Raw genomic sequence first — 20048 nt, 5'->3', positions numbered from 1 at the left:
CTCTGTATTTCTCTGTCTATTTTAAACTGCCTCATCGAGTAAGCGTGTGTTTTTTTTTTCTAAGTAGAGCCCCGCAGAGTGGCACTGACCTTTTCCCAAGAAGTACTTAAAGTACCATCTGGTGTGGTACTCTGGATTTTCCAGATGGACGTCCGTTCTCCTCCATGTTCCTGGAGTGTAGTCTGAACCCTGCTCGGCACGTGCACACAGAGAAACATACACAACACATTGTCACTCTGATGGACATGCCTTGAGTCACAGAAGTCTTTTCTCTGGAAGACACTCGCACGGTGTGAGAGTGGCGATCACAATACAAGACAGGGCGATGCCAAAAGACAAAATGAGCCGACTTTCTACCATCAAACTTGATTTTGTCGGAGTGAAGAGCGTGACAGCTAAAAGCGACAAAGGTATTATCTCATAACATAAGATGACACCTAAGATAACACAAACACAATGGACAACAGCATGAGAGCAAATCCTGCTTCTCTGAGCTAACTTAAAACCTACTCTGTTGTTGCATTTCTGGAAAGCCAATGACAAAAATAAAAGAAGAAAAACACTGAAAAATTATGTACTATAATCAACATCCTAAGATTTATTAAATAATATTCTATATTTTTTAAACATGGTTCTTTAGGCATAACCTACTTTCCGATTAATTGAGCCAACAATTATTGACTAATTGCAAGATGGTCAATTGATCCATCCATCCATCCATCCATCCATCTATCCACCCATCCATCCATCCATCCATCCATCCATCCATCCATCCATCCATCCATCCATCCATCCATCCATCCATCCATCCATCCATCCATCCATCTATCCATATTCTACAGCTACGTACTGTAGGTGCCTATCTACTGTAGTCATCAGGCAAGAGGTGGGGTACACCCTGGACTGGTTGCTAGTACATCTCAAGACAACACAGAGACACACAAGACAAACAGTCATGCCCATAGTCACACAGTCCTGAGTGCGTGAATGTTTGTTTGTCCTCAAACATGAAAAAAAATAAAAAATAAAATGTGATGGTAAAAGAGAAAAGTAAAGATGCACTTCCTTTCAGTATGCACACACTATACAAAATGAAGGGGCGGGGCAAGTGCCCACGTTCAAAGCAACCCACATACTGTAATTCAAAGACAGGGCAACCAGGATTTTATTTTTCACGTTTCCTAGCATTTAAACCCACACAATGTAATTCCTAAACACCAACACACATGGTAAGAAAAAAAAAAAACAAACAAACAGGATGACAACAAGTTTGGAGAACAAGTTAGAAGTTCCTCTGCACTTTAGGACATTTAGGACTTTAGGACAAAACCTTAATCTTCCCTATTACCAGTTTTCGTGTCAGGCTAATCACCTAATTTTTCTAGAATCATATTTGTCTTACAGAACATAACAAACGCTAAACATTTATTGGGTTGATGAATGTCCTAAAATGTGGAAGTTAGCGCACATAGGTGACATTTGTATAAGTAAAGATTGTTTGTACCTCATCTAATGAGCCGTTCTCCACCCTGAAGCGTCCCGCCCTGTGAATGGCCCCATCTGCATCGCTGGAAATCAGCTGAGAGGGAGACAGCAAACCATGTTTAAAATTAGACGTGTGGCCATTTGTGGCTTGTGGCAGAAAAAGACAAAGATCAGAAATGCACCATGCACAGGCAAAAAAAAAAAAAAAAAAACTGAAAAAAAAAAAGGGAACCAGTGCAGATACGTCAACACTGTGTGACAACAGCAGCCAATGTCCTCCTCCTAACCAGTCTCTTTTCTTAAACAAATAATTTACATTTTCCACTCCTTTACACGTCCATAGTTAGTGAAGTCTTCTAATGAGCCCCAACTTCCTCCTTGAAAAAACTCTCAACGTCTCACCCCAATTATCTGGCTCTCCAGAAATAACCTCTGAGTCACACAGAGAGGACTATGACTGTGAAATTGGGCAGCTAATGGAAGACTCTAGGGCTGAATGAAACAAGACAGGACACAAGTTGATAACATAATGTGGCTTGGTGGTTATATGAAGGAAGGAAGGTAGGTAGGAAGGAAGGAAAGAAAGAAGGAAGGAAGGCCACAAAGCGAACAGGAGAAAAGAAAGACAACGATCGAGGACACAGGCAAGAAAGGAAAGAAGGGACAAAGGAAGGTAGAGAGAAAGGGCACAATAATTTAAACAAAGGCAGAGGGAGAGATGGTTGGAAGAAGAGAAGGTTCCAAGGAAAGAGGAAGGAAAAGGAACAAAGGAAAGACAAAAGGTAAGACAAAAGAAAGAGAAGGAAGAAAGAAAAAATGGAAAGGCACAAGGAAAGATACACAGCAAGGAAGGTACAACAAGGAAGGACAAACACAAGAAGAAAATAATTAAGGACACAAGGAAGAAATTAAGGAAGGAAGGGAGGAAGGAAGGAAGGAAGGAAGAAAGGAAGGATAGAAGGAAGGAAGGAAGGAAGGAAGGAAGGAAGGAAGGAAGGAATAAATGAAGGACAGAAAGAAGGAAGGAAGGAAGGAAGGAAGAAAGGAAGGATAGAAGGAAGGAAGGAAGGAAGGAAGGAAGAAAGGAAGGAAGGAAGGAAGGAAGGAAGGAAGGAAGGAAGGAAGGAAGGAAGGAAGGAAGGAAGGAAGGAAGGAAGGAAGGAAGGAAGGAAGGAAGGAAGGAAGGAAGAATACTAAATGGATAAGGAATAAAGTCTGGAAAAACAAATATTTCTCCAAGCTCTATTTCCCCCACTTGAAACAAGACCTGGAAAATATTTAAATCAAGTTCCCATTTTTTCTAGACGGTGTAGGAACCCTGAATGTAAAATTTTGCATTTTAGGGCTCCACTGATGTTTTCATTTTTGATCATGATTAATTAGATAAAAGAAATTACAAGTACAGAAATATGCTGTACTTGAAAGACCAAACATCTCTGAGGGGATGTTTACATGCTGTTTGGACTTATCTCAGTGAAGCCATCTGTCTTCTTGGAAACAGATTCTGTTATTTCTCCTCAGGTAAAATAAGCCTGGAGTTGCTCATTTCCCCAGACAAACTGAAGCGTGCATTAACTGCACTGCACTGCAGGCTGCGCCAGTGTCCCAGCAGTCGGTGTTGATTTAAGATGTTGCTTCCATCATCCTCTCCTCTAATGGAGTACATTGGCGGGAGTGAGGAACCCCAGATTATTTTCTCTCTTTCTCAATTATTCTCTGCAAGATCGTGTTGGCTTTCAGGATGTTTTTGAATAGCCAGAAGTGCAAGAAACATGTCATTTTATGTACAGAATAAACAAAGACAAAGGCAGGAGTGAGTGTTTGTCATGTGTGTTGTTTGAACGGGGTTCTTTTCTTGGTGCCCTCACTTGCAATTTTCTGGTTTATTTAAGCTTAAAAAATCGTATTTGTTCAAAAAAGTTTCAGGAGATAGATTTATAGACCATAAATAATGCAAAGTAGAGGAAAAAAAACATTGTCTACTGATAATAATTTAGAGTTTAGAGTTCATGCCCTTTAAACTTTTTCTAATACTATCACAACCACAAACTTAATTCTCGTTTTCTGGGATATTATGTGATGGAACAAGGTATGTAGTTTTGGATATGTCTTAACCAACTTTGCACATTTAAATGGTGGAATTTCTGTTCCTTCTGTTTTGCAAAATAGCTTAAAACCATTGGTCAGACTGGATTGTGAACAGCAACTGTCATATCCCAAACCATAGATCCGCCAGTGGATTAAGGCTTGCAGTTTAACTGGGCCAATACAACATGACCACAGTTTGATCTTAAACAGTTATGGATGTATGTTTCTGCTGGAAGGTGGAGATTCCTTGGCTTGAAGCAAACTGCAAATCAGACTTCAGCGTAAAGGAGCACATAAATGCAAATACATGCTCACTGTTCCACATTTATTCATCTATTCAGATTGACTAAATGTGGAAAAGGTTTTTATACTTTTGCACGGCCCTATAAAAGGTAACATTTGTAGTAGCACAGCTTTACCGGTTAATGAAAATTACCCCATTCAAATCTTTATTTTAACGTTTACACGTTCTTTTAACTCCAAACACCATCTCACTGACTGATGCTGGGCTTCTAGGTAACAACCTTTCTAAACCCTCGCTTATCCTCCTCTTCATGACTTTCTCTTTGCTCTTAGCTCTTTGACCTCCACCCCCCCCCCCCCCCCCAACTGTCGAGCTCTATTTAGTTCAGCAACAGAGGTTGCAGCTGAGCCGGTATAAAAAAAGTAAATGGTGGCCTGGCTGTGGATCCTTACACACATGTTTTGATGCTTGAATGGCACAAAAAAAAAAAAAAAAACCCTGAGAAAATAGAGAATGGAACATAAGTGGGATTCATGATGTTCATCAAGTATTACCATCTGTTTTTATCCATGGGTGTTTGGGTTTTTGTTTTTTCTGTGTTACTGTTTTCATCATTTCCCTGTTGGGTATGTTCGCTAGGTGTTGCTATATAGGTTTATACGTTTGAGTTCAATTTTCCAGTTAATTCTTGTGTTCTGTTCTTTGTACATTTAGAGTTGTTTCTGATGGATCTCTGTTAGAGGTTGTCCCTTGGCTAGATAGTTTTTTTTTGTGTCTCAGTTCAGCTACATTTGTCATGTTCCACCCCGGCCTCAGTATTTAATCTCCTGATTTATCTCTGATGGTTTCTTCAGTAATACCGCCTTATACTGTTATGATCCTCAGTAGTTTGGGTTTTGGTTTTCTTTCACGTCTTTATTTTCATTATATCCTGGCTGTTCATGTTTTCTGTGTGCTGTTATGTTAGTTAATTCATTTAGATTTAGTTTCTCACTTGTTTCTGTGTTTATTCCCTTAGGTTAGTTTTGGTCTTTTCACCTTGGTTAAATGTTTCCTTGTGTCTTAGTTCAGCTGTGTTAATTACTTTCCCTTCCTCACTCTTCCTGCTTACCTTTTGCCTCAGATGATGCCCATACACCCCCCCCCACCCCCATGAAAGCAAGCAATGTTTTAATTCTAACATAAAACTTGGTTAAGAACACCAAGATAATCTATACATTGACGGCAACCTTGGATTTTTGTAGCAGTAAAAACAATTTTTGCTATTCTGTTTTACAGAAAAATAAGAGATCATGTTTCTACTGGTCTCTGTCCTGTACTCTGTCACAGAGTTACGACATAGGCGTTACATTAACAAGTCCATCTCTTAAAGACAGTCAACAACGAAATAAAACAGGCAATTAGAGCCTGGCAGTTTACCGAACTGATATTGTTAGCTTGTCAGGCTCTTCCTGTTACTTTACGATGCAGAGAAAAAAAGAGAACTGATATATGGTGCAATAAGAAATTTTTGTTCGTTTTTTCTTTAGCTAGTAATAGCCCTAAAAGTTTGTTTAGGTTCGTCATCATTGTGTATCTCTGTAGTGCCATAAAAATCTAACATTTCTTGAGTTTCATTTACACTAATATATTTCTGACCATTAAACACCATCCATCCATCCATCCATCCATCCATCCATCCATCCATCCATCCATCCATCCATCCATCCATCCATCCATCCATCCATTCATCCATCCATCCATCATCTTCTGGGTCCACCTCTCGCTGTTCTCCAGCGGCATGGGCCGGAAATACCTCCGAAGGTAGGCCCCCAGCAGGAATCCTGATCAGATATCCCAACCCCCTTAACTGGCTCCTTTTGATGCAGAGAATCAGCGGCTCTATTTTGAGGTCCCTCCAGATTACAGAGCTCCTCATCCTATCTCTAAAGCTGAGTCCACCCACCCTCCAGAGAAAGATCATTCTGACTTGTGTCATTATCCAGTCCTCAAGACAATAGGTGACTGCTGGAACATAGACGGACCAGTAAATCGAGAGTTTTACCTTTTGGTTCTCTTTATTTTCACCACAATACAATGGAGCAGTGCCTGCATTACTATAGACAAAGCCCCAATCTGTTTGTCCATCTCCTGTTTTATTCTGCCATTACTCATGAATGAGATACCAAGATGCTTAAACTACTTCACTTGAGGCAGAGACTGACCCCCAATCCAGAGGGGGCAGTCCACCATGTTCCAGTCGAGGACTATGGCCTTAGACCTGAAGGAGCTGACTCTCATCCTCTCAGCAGGGAACCAAAGTGCACAATGGAGGTTGTGGCCTTGAGAAGCCAACAGAACTACATCATCTGCAAAAAGCAGAGATGATATCCTAAGGTTCCCAAGCCAGATATCTATGCCTCGAGATGAACACCACAAACAGGATCAGTGAAGGGGGCAGGCCAGGCAAAGTTAAACATGCACTGGGAACAGAAAGCTCTTACTTTGGCCTTCAAAAGCCACCGAGATACCCTATAATCCTGCAGCAACCCCCACAAAACACCTTGGGGGTCATATATCAACAAAAACAAATAGTGTTAAGCTAGACTGTGGTCAGGACGAGGAAACGTGTCTCGATGAAACATGAAAGGTGACCAGGGCGACACTGATAGTTACACCACGGATTGGTCTTTTGAGGTGGAGGATTTTTTCACCCTCCTCGTCACCGGATGCAGGCCTGAGTGTTATGAGTTTGAACCCTTTGCTCAAGGCACTGACTCATCGGTGCCCAAAGCCGGCGCTGCTGAAGCAGTGGAGGACAGACTGGGTGCAGTTTGCTAGTGGTCAAGTGATGTTAGTGGCATCGAAAGGCACTAACAAATGCTAAACACTATCGATCAATGTGCCCAATGCTGGTGATTCCAACTCCTGAGCACAGTTCCAAGATCTTATGAGAAAAACAAGTGACCAGCTCTATGAAAACAAGCCCAGCAAGCACCACCACACTGTAATACACTTCTAATCAGTATAAATGTATGCATTTAGTATGGTATGTATACACACTGGTTGTTGCTAACTTATATTTTAGCCAGCTGGCAATACTCTTGTTGTCTGTAACACAGCACAGCTCTTGATGGGTGGGCACGAAAATCTAAAAAACTCTCCAGTAACGTTAAAGTAGCACCCTTAGGCCCAGTTTATACAGTCTGTCTGCAAAAAAGTAAATTTTGGGTGAGTTAAACTTTAAGGTTAAAAGCTATCTAAATCAACCTGCTGAACCGTAAACAAAAATTATCCCCTACAGCATTGATTAATTGATCAACCACTTGCACATCTTTGTAAATTAGACTTCACTATAAACTTGATTATCCAGCAGGACAATGATTGGAAGCAAAAAGGATTTTGATGGGCCTTGTCAAAGTATTGATTTCATTTCAACGGATGGTATGACCCCAAACAAGTCAGAAAGGTTAAAAAAGCCTCCATTATGACTGAAATAAACCAATTCTACAAAGAAAAATACTTTTTCATGGCACCACAATCTCTATAGCTCAATTCAATCTATTTCCATACATTGTAGAGCTGTTCACAGCAAAAGCGGCACATCAGAAAAAGAACACAAAAAACCCAGTATATATACAAAAATATAGTCAATCCACTCATAATGAATTAAAGTCAGTTCCAATTGGATTCTAGCTATTAAACAAGGCACTCAAGTTCAGTTTATTAAATTGGTTAAAATACAACCAAATTAAAAACCCAAAACAAATCTTAATTTCTTCTCTTAATGATTCTTTATGTAAAAGAATCGTGGATTATCCCACACACAGTGTTCCTCTTTTAAAATATTTTTTTTCAAAACAATAACAATATTACTCATAACATTACTCAACTGAAAGGGGATTTTATGAAAAAGTAGATTATCATTTAATATTCCCATATTTGCTACAAAAAAGCAAAACTAACATAGTTGTCATTAAAGACCATAAAATAATATTTAAACCAGAATAAATTTCTTGAACATAGATCAGAAGTTATCAATGAATTCAACTGAGGGGGGTCACCTACTTATGGGTGCCTCAAACTGATTATACTTATAGTGCAAACATTTTACACAAAGACTAAAGAGCACAGATCCAAAAACAACAGTAATAAAAACTGTATAATAGCTGAGGTTGTCTCTTGAAGCAGAGGCATCTAATTCATTCAGAGGTGTTTCAGCTAAGTGAGAAAGTAGGAAACAGTCTGTACTTTCCAGAAACTAAGTACACAACATGCTTTTGGCCTTTCCTGACATGAAACCATCAGATGGTAATATTAACTACAAGTAGCCTTTACTCACCATTATTAATAGAAAGACAGAACTCAAACTGTTCTACACATGTGTAGCTTTTTTCTCAATCTTTTTTGAGAAAGAGGAAGTTGAATCATCGATTGTTCTGTCACACGCGTTTAGCGTTTGTTGACTACGGACTAGCAAAGATTTGTCTTACTCAAACATGTAATTGCAAGAATAACTGAATAAAGCAATAGGCAATCACATTAGGGTTATAATATTTCACTCGTGTGAACATTTCTTTTCCGCAGATGTAATGTGTGATGCCCTATGAAAACTGGGGACCTCTACCTGGCGTACCCTGCCTTTAGGCTGCTGGAGATAGGCAGTAGTGCAAGGATCAAGCTGGAATTTAAAATGGAGTGATAGATAAACGTATTGTACACAACAACAGACTCACAGCAAAACATTAAGGCGCAGCAGAGGTTGTTCCTTTAGTTTAGGGCTGTCCCATGGGCCAAACTCACTAAGTTGAATGCATCTTTTAAAATAAAAGTTCTAATTAATATTAATAATTATTTTTCCTTTGATCTGCCCAGTAATAAACTTAAAATGGTTATATTTTATTGAAACAAAGTACAAAAGAACCAAATATAAGTAAAAAAAATTCCCAAGTTTTTGGGTCAAATGTTTTCTGTTTTGCTGGTCTAGAAACAGTTCTTAGTTTCTTCCCACAAGAAGGTTTTTCAAAAACTTAGCTAAGTTTAATAAATGGATGTTGTTGAGGAAATAGACACTAGATATGTTTGGCACCACTTACCTAGATGAAAAAAATAAAACTAAACTAAAACATGACTCTTAAAAGAAAATACTTTGTTTAGTACTTATCAGTCAGTTGAAGAAGATTATTCCAAGAGTCACAAATGGCCCCCAGGCCTCACTGGACATGCATGGTTTAGTTAAACCGGTACAAACAAAGATAGTTTAGTTAGACCACAAACAACTCATGGTTGTTTCAATTCAGTTGATTGGGTTCAGTGAGGATGGAGAGTTGGATAAATCAACATCACCTCCTCCCAATAGCAGAAAAAGATAATACAAGCAGCCTAATTTTGGTCAAAAACAGTCCAACTCAGAGCTACTAGCTACTACTAGCTCAGAAGTTGGCTCAGAGCCAGATGTTCTGCCATATGTTTTTATTCTCTTTGTACACTGTAGATATTTTGAGTTCAAAGAAGGAAATTAAGCAAATATGGGAGCTAAAGTCAGAACCTTGTCTAAGAAAAACAGAGCTTGCCACTTTAATCGGAGTTTAGTATCTAATATGGCAGGCATGCATGTAGAATGCAGTGGAGGAGGTTTGCATCTTTTTCAACCAATGGCTTGTTTAGGGCCTGATCTTCAAAGATTCCAAATGAGGAGCGCTAAATTGCGTGGACAGAAAAATAACAAAACCTGTGCAAGCAACAAGTGAGCGTGTTGCAGCTGATCTTTAAACATTTTGTGTTCCCAGCGAACAAAACGTGCAAAACGGATTTGGTCTGCCCCCATTTAAATGAGGAAATTGCGTGCACTACTGACTGTTTTGGGACCTGCTGTCAAAGAATCCTTCACATAATCTCTCCAGTACCCAGAAAACCCGTTTTTAATGAATGGGGAACTTCTATTAATTTGTTCCTGGAGACAAAATTAATTATGAGAAAATAGAGAAAAACGGTTTGCTTTGTCAAGAGAGGTTCTGCAAAACAGTAGAAAGAAACTTTATTTTATGTCTGAGTTTAATATGAAATATTACAGCTGAAAAATCAGATATATGCCTGTTTATCATTATTCTACCTGTTTGTGTATCAGTGACTGTGGTCATGTCAAATAGGACGGCTGAGCAGAGCTTCTTCAGCCCTGCTGACTGAATACCTCCCTCCAATTGTTGGAGGTAATAATGATAATAACAATTAAAAATAAATAAATAACCTAAATAGATCTGTAGAACTAACTTTACCTCTCGCTCATTGACTGCTGGAGATAGACACCCTAACTGAGAGTGGGGTATGAGGGGGAAGAGCAGATGCATAAAACCCCCTGAAGTACTGCTCCAGGAGTATCCTCTGTGTTAAAGAAAAAGTACACAGTAGAAAATGGAGAAGCTCTGAGCTAGTAGTCAAATCTATGGGATTCAAAACAGACTACACAACAGTTAGTGGCGTCAAAATCTCCTTCAGTTTCTTTATCTAGGAGAGAGTCTGGATTTAATGCAAAGGGTGGGACTGAAGTGTATCATCTAAAGACAGAGAACATGAAGTTATTAACAGCTCAGCCGAGGGCCCACTCCAGGAAGGCATCACAGTTAAACCAAATGTCAGGACAGATGTTAATAGACCAGCACTCTGCTAGAAACGCATTTACAGATGCTGCACACACGGTGTGCTCCATTTAGAGGTTGTGAAAAATTGTGAAAAATTTTGTGAAAAATTTTATTATTTATTTATTTATTCGAACATGATACAAATATAAAAATAAAATAGTGCACAGTAACAAGAAGTGCATAAGAAAGAAGAGAAAATACAGATTTTTGTTTCAGTTAACATATCATGCTCAAAACGGGGTAGGAAGAAGTGAGAACTTATAAACTCCTACCCCTAAACACTTGAGACTTTAGAGTCCTACTGTCATTAAAAAAAAAAAATCAAAATCAAAGTGGCAGTTTGAAGTAACAGTTACTAATATTTACCTATACATTTTCCCATTTTATGCTGGTTTATCTTTCTAAACCCTTACACCAAGTTATTATCTTCAATACACACCTTATTGCTTTCTGTCCCCATGTGTATATCTATTGAAAATTACCTCTTTGTACCTTCTTTTGAATTGTGTTAAACTATTGCTTTGTTTTAAATCTTCATGTAACTTATTCCATAACTTTACACCTTTAATTGAAATACAGAAGCTTTTCCTTGTTGTTCTAAAATTGCGGATCTTGAAGATTGAGTGACCCCTTAAGTTAGACCCCCCTTCTCTTTCAGAAAACGTGCTCTGTATGTGCTCAGGTAACAACTTCTTTGATACCTTGAACATAAATTGAGCCATTTTAAATTCTACAAGGTCGTCAAATTTGAGAATTCTGGATATTATGAAGAGCGGGTTTGTATGCTCATAATAACCGACATTATGGATGATTCTAATGGCTCGTTTCTGTAGGACGGTTACCGGATGTAAAGAGCTCTTGTAATTAACTCCCCACACTTCACAGCAATATGATAAATATGGTAAAATCAGAGAGTTATATAGAGTATGAAGTGATTTAGCATTCAATACATGTCTAGCTCTGGCCAATATGGATATACTTCTACTGAGTTTACTCTGTAAATGTTGAATATGAGGTTTCCAACTGATTTTGTCATCTATTATTAAACCGAGGAACTTATTAGCAAAAACCCTTTCTAGAGTTACGTCCTCTATTTGAACTTGAATTTCAATATTTTTATAACAGTTCCCAAAGACCATGAATTTCGTCTTGTCCAAATTTAGGGATAATTTGTTATGGTCAAACCATATCTTTAACTTACTAATCTCTGAAGTGACTGTTGAGAGAAGATGCTCTAAATTATCTCCTGAGGCTAGAATATTTGTGTCATCAGCGAATAAGATAAATTTTAATGCATTGGACACTTTACTGATATCATTTATATAAAGATTAAATAAAATTGGTCCCAATACTGATCCTTGTGGTACTCCACAGACAGTCTCCTGCCAATCAGATTCCACATCTCCCAATTTCACAAATTGTTTCCGGCTCTTTAAATAACTCCTCATCCAGTCAGAAACTACTCCCCTAATTCCATAGCGTTCTAATTTTTTAAGTAGGATTTCATGATTTATTGTATCAAAAGCTTTCTTTAAATCTATAAATATCCCTACTGCCAGTTTCTTACTATCTATTGCGTTGGTTATTTCTTCTATTAAGTCAGTTACGGCCAGCGATGTTGACCGGTTTGCTCTGAATCCATATTGACTGCTGATAAGTAGCGAATGTTTTTCTATGAATTGTTCCAGTCTTTTCTTAAAGAGTTTTTCCAGGATTTTAGAAAATTGTGGGAGAAGAGAAACAGGCCTGTAGTTAGTGAAGAGGTGTTTGTTGCCAGTTTTATACATTGGTTTGACCTTCGCTATTTTCATTTTGTTGGGAAATGATCCTGTTTGAAATGATAAATTGCAAATATAAGTTAGTGGTTTAGAGATTCCTTTAATTACTATTTTAATAGTTTTCATGTCCAGATCATCACAGTCAGTGGAAGTCTTATTTGTACAGTTATTCACGATGTTTATGATTTCTTCTTCTAGTACAGGGTTGAGATATAAGGAGCTGGGATTATTCTCAATTAGATATTGCTGAGTTGCAGTTTTTGTAGTCGGTATTTTTTCTGCTAATTGAGGTCCTATATTAACAAAAAATCTATTAAATTTATTGACGACACTTTTCAAATCAGTTATATTCTGTTCATTATCTATAAAATAGTCTGGATATTTGTTATTGTTAACTTTTCTAATGACTCTATTTAAAATATTCCATGTTTCCTTAATGTTGTTTTTATTCCTATCCAGTAATTTATAATAATAGTCCTTTTTACATGTTTTTATAATATTAGTTAACTTATTTTTATATTTCTTATATTTGTTTTCTGATTCAGACGTTCTATGTTTTAGAAATTCTCTATAAAGTTTGTTTTTCTTTTTACATGCCTTTTGTATTCCTTTTGTGATCCACTGTTCATTTTTTTGATTGCTTTTCCTGTTATATTGTTTGATTGGGCAGTGCTTGTTATATAATATTTTAAATATTTTTAAAAATTCATCATATGCTGAATTCACATCATTCATTTTATATATTAATCTCCAATCATAGGCCAACAACTCGGCTTCTAGAGCTCTTAGTGTCTCTTCAGACGTAACCCGTTTGTAATGCGTCTCTATTTTTTGATTGTCTGTTTTGCACTTACAGTCGTAGACTATGAACACTGGTAAGTGATCGGTTATGTCATTCATTAATATTCCACTAGTTAAATTATTTTCCAGCACATTTGTAAAAATATTATCAATTAAGGTAGCGCAGTGCGATGTAATGCGACTGGGCCTGGTGATTTTAGGATACAAGCTTAAACTGAACATGGTGTTAATAAATTCTTCAGTCATTCTATGTCTATTTGGATTGAGAAGGTCAATATTGAAATCCCCACAGAAAAATATTATTTTTTGATTAATTGTTATAAATTTTTCTTCTATCCAGTTGTTGAATACTTCAATGTTTGATCCAGGGGCTCTATAAATGCAACTCACTAAGACATTTTTCCTTTTTTCCATGAGTATTTCTATAGTCACACATTCAAACATGTTGTCCATCACAGTTGGAGCATGAATCTGGGAACGACAACACACCCGCCACAACGTTGTCCCTGCTGCATGTTCAAAAACCAGTGGGATGTGCTGGTGTTCTGCTCGGTGAACTAGCCGATTTCTCTTGCTAACTACAAATAGCAATAAAACCAATAGCAAACTATTTGTCTGAAGTGTACGGACTCCTGCAGTAGTGGATAATGTTCACTAGCATCACACAGAACAGAAGCGACTGATTAAACACGAGCTGTCAGGGTTTTACTAGAGAATTTTATGAGAATTAAAAAAAAATGCATGGGAAAAACACAATATTATTAAAATGAATTAATCAAAAGCGTTAATTCCCAAACATGATTGCCAAGTGACAACCACTAAGTATGCGGTAAAGGTTAATTAAAAAAAGGTTAGGAAAGCATTATGCTTTGCATTTACCAGCATGAAAATATCCCCCCTGAATTACTCTATTTGCCTTTGAACAAGACGCAAACCTGTCGGACGACCGCTCCGAACCCCTCGCCGACACGCATTACTCGGAAACGGCGCGCAGCAGGAAAAGAAAATTAGGTTTGCCGTGCTCACATGCACAAACATTACGTTTCTTATTTTGCATCTATGTGATGTTTTTTGCTTTGAGGCCACGTAGACAAGCAAAGCGGTAGCCGCTTTTCCTCCCCGAGGTCTATAATGAGACGACAAAATCCCAAATGAGAGCCAAGGGTGTTTACTGCAGGTGTGAAACTCCGATAAACCACAGAGAGGTTCCTGTGCGATAATTAGCTGCGGCTTCTTTCGAAAGAAGCCGCAGAAAATGCCACACTCTCTCCTGTCGGATTCGTATTAATAGGGCTGAAAACAAATAAATTCTCGGCGTGGGGGTATGTGTCTGTGTTTGCCTATGTTCATGGGGGGGGGGGGGGCTGAATGAGCTTTGCTGTTAAGAGCCAAACGTGTGTGTGTGTGTGTGTGTGGGAACGAGAAAGTAAATGCTGATGCTGTGGGCCTCCATCTCTTTCCATTCCTCTCGACTGCTGCAACATTAACCATCCACTAGCAGCATAATGGAGGGGAACCCAGTGCAGCATTCAGGCAAAGATATGCGCCGCCTCCTCTGTGTATGTGCGCAGCTGAACATGCGGGGACAAGATTCAGTGTGCAGTTGGGCTGGTGTGCTGAGCTGTACAATTCACATAGGCCTCGCTTCTATACTAGGGGGGGTTCAAAGATGAAAAATGCCACGAGAAAAGAGAGATTAAGTGCTCTAGGAAGCCTGCGTGGGGGTCTGTGCACCCACATGCATCACACAGACTCTGCTTCTAAATCTTAACAGAAGCGATGGCGGCGAGAGCTGCACTCCGACGAGTCTCTCTGGGCCGACTGAGGCAAAGAAGAGGTAAAAGAGGAGATGGGTGAGGGGTGGGTGGCTGGCTGGCTGGCTGGCTGGCTGGGAGTGTTATGCTTTCACACTTTAACAAACAACCTATAAAACACCTTGGTGCGTCTGGGGAGGAACAGTAGCAGGAAGAGGCAAAGGAAAAAACACAAACAGGGAAAGTAGGCACAGACCGTACCGTGGCTTTCACAGGTTTACACACCCCTGTAAAAATGTCCAATATGGAGACCTTTATGAACATTTTCAACACTTTAATGTGACATTTATTCTGTACAATTCAACTAAAAAAGATCGCAGATAGATGCATTAACCCGGCTGAATAAGTGTACATACCCTTAAACTGACACTTTACTGAACCACGTTTTGATTCAGTTTTAGCATTCGGCTTTCTTTGGTGGGAGTCTGTCAACGTCCAACATCTGCCCTCGCAAACGTTCCCCGACTGTCCCAAACTATGAGGACATGTCTTCTTGAAAGACTTCCTTAGTTGATTTAGTTCTGACATCTGACTACAGTTGCATTTTCCTCTCTTAAATTTGAATCTTTTGTTGATTTGGATATATGCTTGAATTGTTGTGATTAATGAAAGTCCCTTATCACCTTCAGCCTTTTAGCAGAAGATGAAGAGAGCTTTTTGTCCAACTGGCGTGTATTTCGACCCGATTAGAACATCCTCCGCCTTGATTAAAACCCCAATTCTCTCAGAAGCAAAGCAACCCCAGATCATGATTCTGCCCGCAATATATATATATATTTCACTATGATTAGTGTGTTCTTTTGGTAATGGTCAATGTTGTTTTTAGGACAAATTTTGCTTTTGGAATTGTGACCCAAAGTTTAACTCTGGTTTCCTCCAGTGCTTTAGGTAGGCTGGTACCCACTGGTACTCACTGGTACGCACTGGTACCCACTGGTACCCACTGGTACTCACTGGTACCCACTGGTACTCATTGGTACGCACTGGTACCCACTGGTACTCACTGGTACGCACTGGTACCCACTGGTACCCACTGGTACTCACTGGTACCCACTGGTACCCACTGGTACCCACTGGTACCCACTGGTACACAGTACTGGCGCTTTAAAATTTTACCCCTCCGGGTACCGGGACTTTTTTTCCAGTGTACGTAGCGTCCAGTTGACAGACCTAATTGTAATGTTTTTTCAACGTTCGCATTGCCAAGCCATTTTCCTTTCATTAACTCATGACTTGTTTTAAGTATCACGTGTAAAGTTTGTCACTGCACAATTACATACTGATAATCATGGATCACCACGGGAGAGACTGGAGAGACGTCCATCTTATTCTTGAGGAAATACCGGTTAAAAATTAGCCATATCTTATAACATGCATTACAATTTTTTATATTAAACATGTCATTGTTAAGATTACTACAATTATGATCGTTCAAAAGCCTAATCTTTTTGGTGCCTCCCCAAGCACTCCCACTCCTTACAAGCAGTGGGTGATGCTCGTGGGCGAAGAACCAGCGGTGGGTAAGATAGTATTGGTAAAGTTGCATATGTTCGTTGAGGCCTGGCCTGATACTGAGACAATTTTTTTTTTACAGAAGGAAACCATAAAAGGATTATGGTTATTGAAATCTTAAGTCCATAACTTAATTACATCTTTATGTTTTTAAGGATCTTTTATTTTATAAAAGATCCTTCAAAGTCTGCTTGTCGGGACTTTGAAGAAATCAGCTGGTTCCCTTATATAGGAAATTTTTGACCAATCTGTATAATATGATTGATTTTGACTTTGTAAAGTACCTCGAGATGACATGTTTCATAAATAAAATTGAATTTAATTGAATATGTTGGTATTTTTCAATGTTATTTTCCATGTCCATGAGGCTTGAAGTCAAAAACATTTGGAATTTGGCTCATACAAATTTAATTTAGCATTGGATTTGTCTTTTTTTTATTGTAGTTTCTGTACAATAAAGTTGAGCAATTTCTTTCTAACTCAGGTGCAAGTACAAGTACACACACACACATTCTTGTCTTGCTATATGTAGTGAGGACCATGTGTTGACTTAACCTGACCCTTGCCAGACGGATCTCGCTCCGCCTAGTTCCACTCACATCCATCTGGGACCTCTCCATAGGAATTGCCTTTACTGAAGGCTGGGCCTTATCAAAAATCCTTGCATATGATTGGATAAGCCACTTGTCTGTCATCTTTATCGACGTGCTATTTCAACCACTCACACCGAAGCTAACCTGTGACGCTGTGAGAGCGACGCAGGAAAAAAATAAACTTTTTTTTTTTTTAAATGTGTTTGCGGCTCTAGTGGCACGCGTTTTATTGACAGTGAGCTGACAGGAAGAGGAGGAAGACAGGCGGCAAAGTGCCGCAGGTCAGAGTCGATCCCGGGCCGACCGCGTCAACGACTAAAGGCCTCCTAATATGGTTCTCGCTAACCGCTCCGCCACGGGCGCGCCCCGGTAAACAAAACATGCCAAATCCGGTCGGGAGAAGGGGGAAAACATTGTTTCCACCAACAAAAGCCTTCAGAGCCGTTCTCTGATGTTCTTTTAATGAAACAATATTAGGTAGATTGGACAACACGGAAGAAATAGCAGCATCAATGTTAACGCTTGCTTCTTCGATGCGAGCCGCCATTGCTATCAAAACATTCTCACGTCACGGTCTCTTCTCCACTACGTCACATCTATGAAACTCCAGCCCTGCGTCCTGATTGGCTGGACAATAAAACTGGTTGGAGAAATCACTCTCTATGGGAGATGTCCCAGATGGATGTGAGTGAAGCTAGGCGGAGCGACATACGTCTGGCAAGGGTCAGGTTAGTGTTGACTCCCATTGAATTCAATTGTCATTTTTAACTCCTTCTATGCCCCAGCTCTGACAATAAGTCTAAGCTTAACGATGACCAGTGCATACCTAACCCTAGCCTTTACCTAAACTCAATTCCCACCGTAGTCCCAAACCTTAGCCTTAGCAAACCTTTGTTTTAAGTACTCACTGAGAACCGTGCCTCCATTCATTTTCAACCCTTTCCATGGCCTAACCTTAACCCTAACCTAACCTAAACCTTATTGATATTTTATTCCTAAACCTAAGCTCTAGCCATATATTTAGCCAGGAGCATATATAAATGCAACCTTTCTTATTTTTTTTTTAGCTACTTTACTGTGGTTTCAAGTGCCATTTTTCCTCAGGCATGTAGATTTTTAAGAGTGAATGTGCTTGGAGTAGGATAAGCAAATCCAAAACTTAAACCATCTTGTAACAGATGCAAAACATAAATATAATAACTAAAACTAAAAAACACTTTAATTAAAAACAATGTACATAATGAGGAATGCTCATATAAATAGCCTAGACCTTAATAGTTTAAAAGCACAAAAATTGCACCCCATTTAAACAGCTTCCATTATGGTGCATAATTTGAACATTTTGCAAACACAATCAAATTTAAAACACATTTGATATTGGTTGGGCTCTCAAAAACATTTTTTTTTCTAACTGCTGATAGATAATTGATCTCATCATTGAGCTTGTTCATTCACACTCACTTTCCTCCAAGAAAAGGCAGAGAACACAGAATGGGAGGCAGCTGAGCAGGAGTGCAAGAGGGAGGAAGATGGGGACGAAAAGGAGATGGAAAGAAGAGAGGCAGGTGCACAGCTAGAGATGACAAAAAAAAATTAAACAAGAAATAAAAAGTAAAAATTAGATGGGGAATTTAAAATAAAATAGAGCACTTCAACTAAAAAAAGGCATTTAAGAGCAAGAAGGAGGAGAGGAAGCATCATAAAATTCCAGTCTTCTCATAATCTCCACTTCTTAGTCTCCATTTGTAAACCTTTTTGTTGTGTTGAGTATTTATACAAATGCATTCCAGATGGGAAGTGGAAGGAGCAACATTAGATGCCTCTGGCTCAGAAAATGAAAAGTCCCACTTATTTGTCCCATAAAATAACTTACGTAAGCCACAATTAAACCCCATCCAAAGCACAGCTTGGATGAATAAGTCTTGCTTCAATCTTCAGTACAATGCAACGCTTTAGAAAACACGTAGAAATTCCAAGGTCTCAGACAAAACACTGGTAGGTTGGTTCCTTACCCAATGCTACGATTTATCCACACAACTGTAAAGATCCAAATGTTGGTCTGTCGAATCTTGGCACATACAGTGTGTCTCAAGCATATTTTGCAGAAGATCATCCGTAGAAGTTAAAAGGCTCGACAGTGACTTACAAAATAATTAATACTCCTTAAATACCCTTTAAGCAATCTAACTTTTCATTTATTTTACTTGGATTTCATGTGGTGGAACAACACAAAAGTACACAAAATATCTGGAAGTGGAAAGTCAAAAAAAACATTAAAAAAAATACACAAATGGAAATCTGAGAAGTGTGCCATGCATTCTTTGACTCATTACTTTTCAAAACAGCTGAAGCTCAGTCAGACTAGATAGAGATTTGAAGTTTTGGAGGCTCAACCTTCCAGGCTCAAGTCTTTTTTGGCCTTTAGCATGTGTCATTATAATATCCCTGCTTTGAGCCATTGTCCATATTTACAAAAACTGTGACCAGCTTTCCTGCGGAAGAAAAACATTCCCACATCCTTATGCTGCCACCACCATGTTTGATGTAGTGTTTTCAGTGATGTGCAGGGTTTATGCCGATTGATAATACGATCAACGTGCATATAAACATTTGTGTCAGGCTCAGGTTATTCCAAATGTGACAAACTGACCAGAGTGTGCACCCAACGTAAACGTGACGTTTCCCGACGTATTTCCACTTTGTTCAGTGGTGGAAATACGTCGGGAAGCAAAACTGTCAGGGCTCCCGATACAATCTTTCTGTTTGAAAAAATAAAAGAGCTCAAAATTGCTGCTTACTCAGTAACATTTTAACCGTAATTAGAACCTGGCGCCTGTCCATCCTGGATACTCAGAAGACAAACAAACTCGCATAATACTGGTTTGTTTACTATTTTTTGTTGTTTGTCAAAGACGGAAGTTCTTCTTCTTCTGTGTTTTTTTTCTAAGGGGAATTTGATAACTGTGGTTCTATTCTGAATAAAGCCAGGTGCTTATACATGCACATTATGATCGGATTACTTAATAGTGTGCCCATATAAACGGTACAATCCGGTCATCTAACCTGTTGTTGTGCAATCTAGCCATTAGGAATAAAACAGAAGAAATTGTAAGCTG

At 38.9% G+C, this 20048-nt stretch overlaps 1 protein-coding gene across 6 annotated transcripts in view; it reads right to left on the bottom strand.

Moving 5' to 3' along the window:
* The window catches only part of garnl3 (GTPase activating Rap/RanGAP domain like 3), a 126591-nt gene that overhangs the window by 39114 nt on the left and 67429 nt on the right, over positions 1-20048 (bottom strand). For all 6 annotated transcript variants that reach the window (XM_012866213.3, XM_012866211.3, XM_012866209.3 and 3 more), the window contains exons 3-4: positions 1505-1579; positions 90-189 (exon numbers count right to left, since the gene is read on the bottom strand). In XM_012866213.3, coding sequence (XP_012721667.2) covers positions 90-189; positions 1505-1579 — 175 coding nt within the window. The remainder of the gene's footprint in view (positions 1-89; positions 190-1504; positions 1580-20048) is intronic.

The sequence above is a fragment of the Fundulus heteroclitus genome, chromosome 8, assembly GCF_011125445.2.
Source record: "Fundulus heteroclitus isolate FHET01 chromosome 8, MU-UCD_Fhet_4.1, whole genome shotgun sequence".
Lineage (NCBI taxonomy): Eukaryota > Metazoa > Chordata > Actinopteri > Cyprinodontiformes > Fundulidae > Fundulus > Fundulus heteroclitus.
This window is presented reverse-complemented; position numbering and strand designations above follow the sequence as displayed.